Source organism: Crocodylus porosus, unplaced genomic scaffold (assembly GCF_001723895.1).
Source record: "Crocodylus porosus isolate Cpor-Errol unplaced genomic scaffold, CroPor_comp1, whole genome shotgun sequence".
In the NCBI taxonomy this organism is placed as follows: domain Eukaryota; kingdom Metazoa; phylum Chordata; order Crocodylia; family Crocodylidae; genus Crocodylus; species Crocodylus porosus.
This window is the reverse complement of record NW_017728932.1, coordinates 16,457,478-16,460,360: the sequence shown is the minus strand read 5'-3', so window position 1 is coordinate 16,460,360 and position 2,883 is coordinate 16,457,478. Positions and strand designations below refer to the sequence as shown.

Genomic DNA, 2,883 nt, shown 5'->3' with positions numbered 1-2,883 from the left:
GCCCGGGCCCGCGGTACCGGAGGCGGCACTCGGCGTGCGCGCAGGGCCAGCGCAGCGACACGGACAGGACGGCAATCCTGTGGATGGCTCTGCGCAGCGTGGCGATCTTGGAGAGCCTTTTGCCGCGAAGGTCGTGCTTGAGGGCCAGCCGCAGGGCGTTGAAGGCTTGGTTGTAGTCCAGGATGCGCTTGCGTTCCCGGACGTTGGCCGCCATCCTTCTCGCCTTGGAGCGCACTGGCCTGCTCCTCCGCCGCCCCTTGGGCTCCTCGCCATCGCCGGGGCAGGACGAGGCCTCGCTGCCCGTGGGGCCCCACAGCGCCTGCCTGAGCCCCGGGCTCCGGGCCCCTCCCAGCTCTCCCTCCGAGCCGCCCGCGCTGGGCATGGCTTCGCCGGCCGGCACCGCAGCCGTCCCGCCGCCTGCGAGCTCGGGCGGACACTCCCGCGGCGCAGCCCCGGTCCTCTGCTACAGACTCGCCTGCCGAGCTCACCTGCATCACGTGCTTCCCCTCCCGGGCCCTTTATGACCTGCCTCCAGGTGTGCGGTGCACTCGTCCTGAGCTGCACCGGGGCGAAGAGCACGCCCACGTGCTGCCCCGGGACCTCCCGTCCTCCGCGTCCTGCCCCCCGGCAGGGGCCTGGAGCAGCAGGGCAGGGCAAGGCCTCCCCTGACACTGCAGGTGCTGCACTGCGGGGCACACCCGGCCCAGCCCGGGCCTTCCCTCCTGCGGTCTCTCCCGAGCGGCTTGCCCTGCACTGTCTCTGCCCCACCGCTCCCCTGCCGCAGCTAGGCTTCAACTCTGCTGGGCCATAAGCCATGATAGGGCCACGGACAGATTTCCTGGGAAAGGGGGGGTTTGCAAGAGAGAGGAGAGAAGAGAGCAAAGGCATGGTGAGGGGAAGTGACTGGGCCACGAGTGTGTCAGCACCGGGGCCTGACACCGAGCCCCGGGTCCCGGGGGTGCCGGAGCGTGCGTCTACCCCTGACAGGAGGTGGGAGCGCGTCTCGAAGGGGGCTTGGATTGGGATGGTGGGCAGCGTTAGAGAGCCATGACCCGCGGCCCTGCATGGTGGTGGAGAGAGAGATGGGTGAACGCCGCGGGCACCAGTGGAGGGGCCTGGCCTTGGGGGCGGAGATCCGTGGTGCAAGCAGCATCTGCCTCCTACTTTGCAAAGGGGCTGACTGTGCAGATGCTTCGGCCTCGTGTGAGCTAAGATCAAGTGTAGTACTGGCCTTTTATGGGCTAAGACTGAGCGTAGGGAGTATCTGAAGTCCCGGACCGAAGAGTCTGGGATGGAGGATGCTTGCCTGTAGCATTGGGGGGCATCTGGACCCCAAGACCTCCAGGCTTGGGCCTGCATGTAGGATGCCTGCCAATGGACTTGGGAGTATATGAAGGCCCAGGGTGAGAGGTCTGGGTGGAGGATGCTCACTGGTTGTAGCCCCATACCTGGTGTTAAGAAAGATTGAGTTCTGCTTGCTCAGTTGATAGGGTTTGGAACTGATTTGGCTAATCTGACCTGGAACATGAACTATTATTTATATAGATATATATAAGACACCCCCCACAGCCCCTGGAAGCAGAGGAATTTGGCTGGTGGCCGCAGGGCAGGAAGCAGGCCTGTGGCAGGGGGATGGGGTAGGTGATAAAAGCACCAAAGTGCTCCCTCCCTCCCCGGGGAGCAGGGGCAGGGCAGGCGCCTGGGGCCAGAGCTGTCTGGGCCAGGATTTATTCAGGGAAGACAGAGCTGCTGGGGAGGAGAGAGGCTCAAAGAGACCCATTGTTCCCCCATCCTCCTACCTGATCGGCCAGGCAGGGCCCAGGGCAGGCCTGCTGCTGTGGCTGTGTCATGGGGTCCTGGCCAGGCCCCAGCCTCGGCACTGCGGGGAGCCACAAGATGCCACGAATGGCCGAGCACAGCTGCAGTCCTGGCCGCGGGGACCTGGGGCTGGGCGTTGTGGATCGCCAAGCACCCAGCCTGCAGGGACCCCAGGAGCTAACCTGGTGCTCCAGCAGTCCAGCCTCCCGCCAGGGCTTGGCCAATACCTCTTTTCAGGCTACATCTGCCCTCTTCTCTGCTCCTGTGCCTTGATGGGGGGTGAGCACCCCTCTCCCCTGCCAGGAGACAAGCCCCATTATGTCACCAGGCCATGGCTTTGCAAGGTGCTGGGGCAGGGACCTGCTGGGCATCACTGCCTGTTCACTGCTGGGCCGCTCTGTGCCACCCCGCTGTGGCACCGCTGGACGAGCAGGGAGGGGCCTGGGGGCGATGTCCACGCTCCTTCCCGGCACAGAGCACCCCTCTTGCCCTTAGAAACCAGGACCCGTTTGGTTGAGCAGAGTTTGGGAGCGCTGTCCCGGTCGGCGGGGCCCTGCCCGGCTTGTCGCCCGCCCTGTGTGTGGTCAGCGCAGGTCAGATAACCCTCCAGGTGCCCGGCCTGCCGTCGCCTTGACAGACACTTGTCCTCGCCAATAGTTTAATTGGCGTCCGGCTGCGGGACCCTGTCAGGCACAGGGCAGCGGTGTGACAAACAGCCTCAGCCCCCGCGCGACGAAGTCCAGGGGCGCTGGCCGAGTGCGGCCCCTGCGGCCGGCCCCCTGCGGCAGCGCAGCTCTGCCACAGCTCCAGCAATTAGCACGGGGCTATTTGTCTATTGCCCTTCTCCCCTCCTGGCCCTTTGAAGCCACAGTTAATTTAGGGGCCTGCATTGGAGAAGCCCTATAAATCAGGGGCCGGGGCCTCGGGCAGGGAGGGGGGCCGGGGCAGCGGGACTTCAAAGGGGAGGCAAATGCTGCAAACATGTATGAGCACCCACCTGGGCCTGCCCATACTGGCCCTTCCCACTGGCGCAGACCGGGATCTCCCCCTGCCCAGCAGCCGGGC

The 2,883-nt window shown here is 65.5% G+C and overlaps 1 protein-coding gene across 1 annotated transcript; it reads right to left on the bottom strand.

Annotated features, from left to right (window-relative positions):
* Nucleotides 1-16: 16 nt before the first annotated feature.
* BHLHA9 (basic helix-loop-helix family member a9) lies at nucleotides 17-494 on the bottom strand (the record flags this gene model as incomplete). The annotated part of the gene is given in 2 exon segments (XM_019545322.1): nucleotides 17-298; nucleotides 300-494. Coding segments are annotated over 2 exon segments (477 nt in total), but the record flags the coding sequence as incomplete, so codon positions are not given.
* Nucleotides 495-2,883: the final 2,389 nt, after the last annotated feature.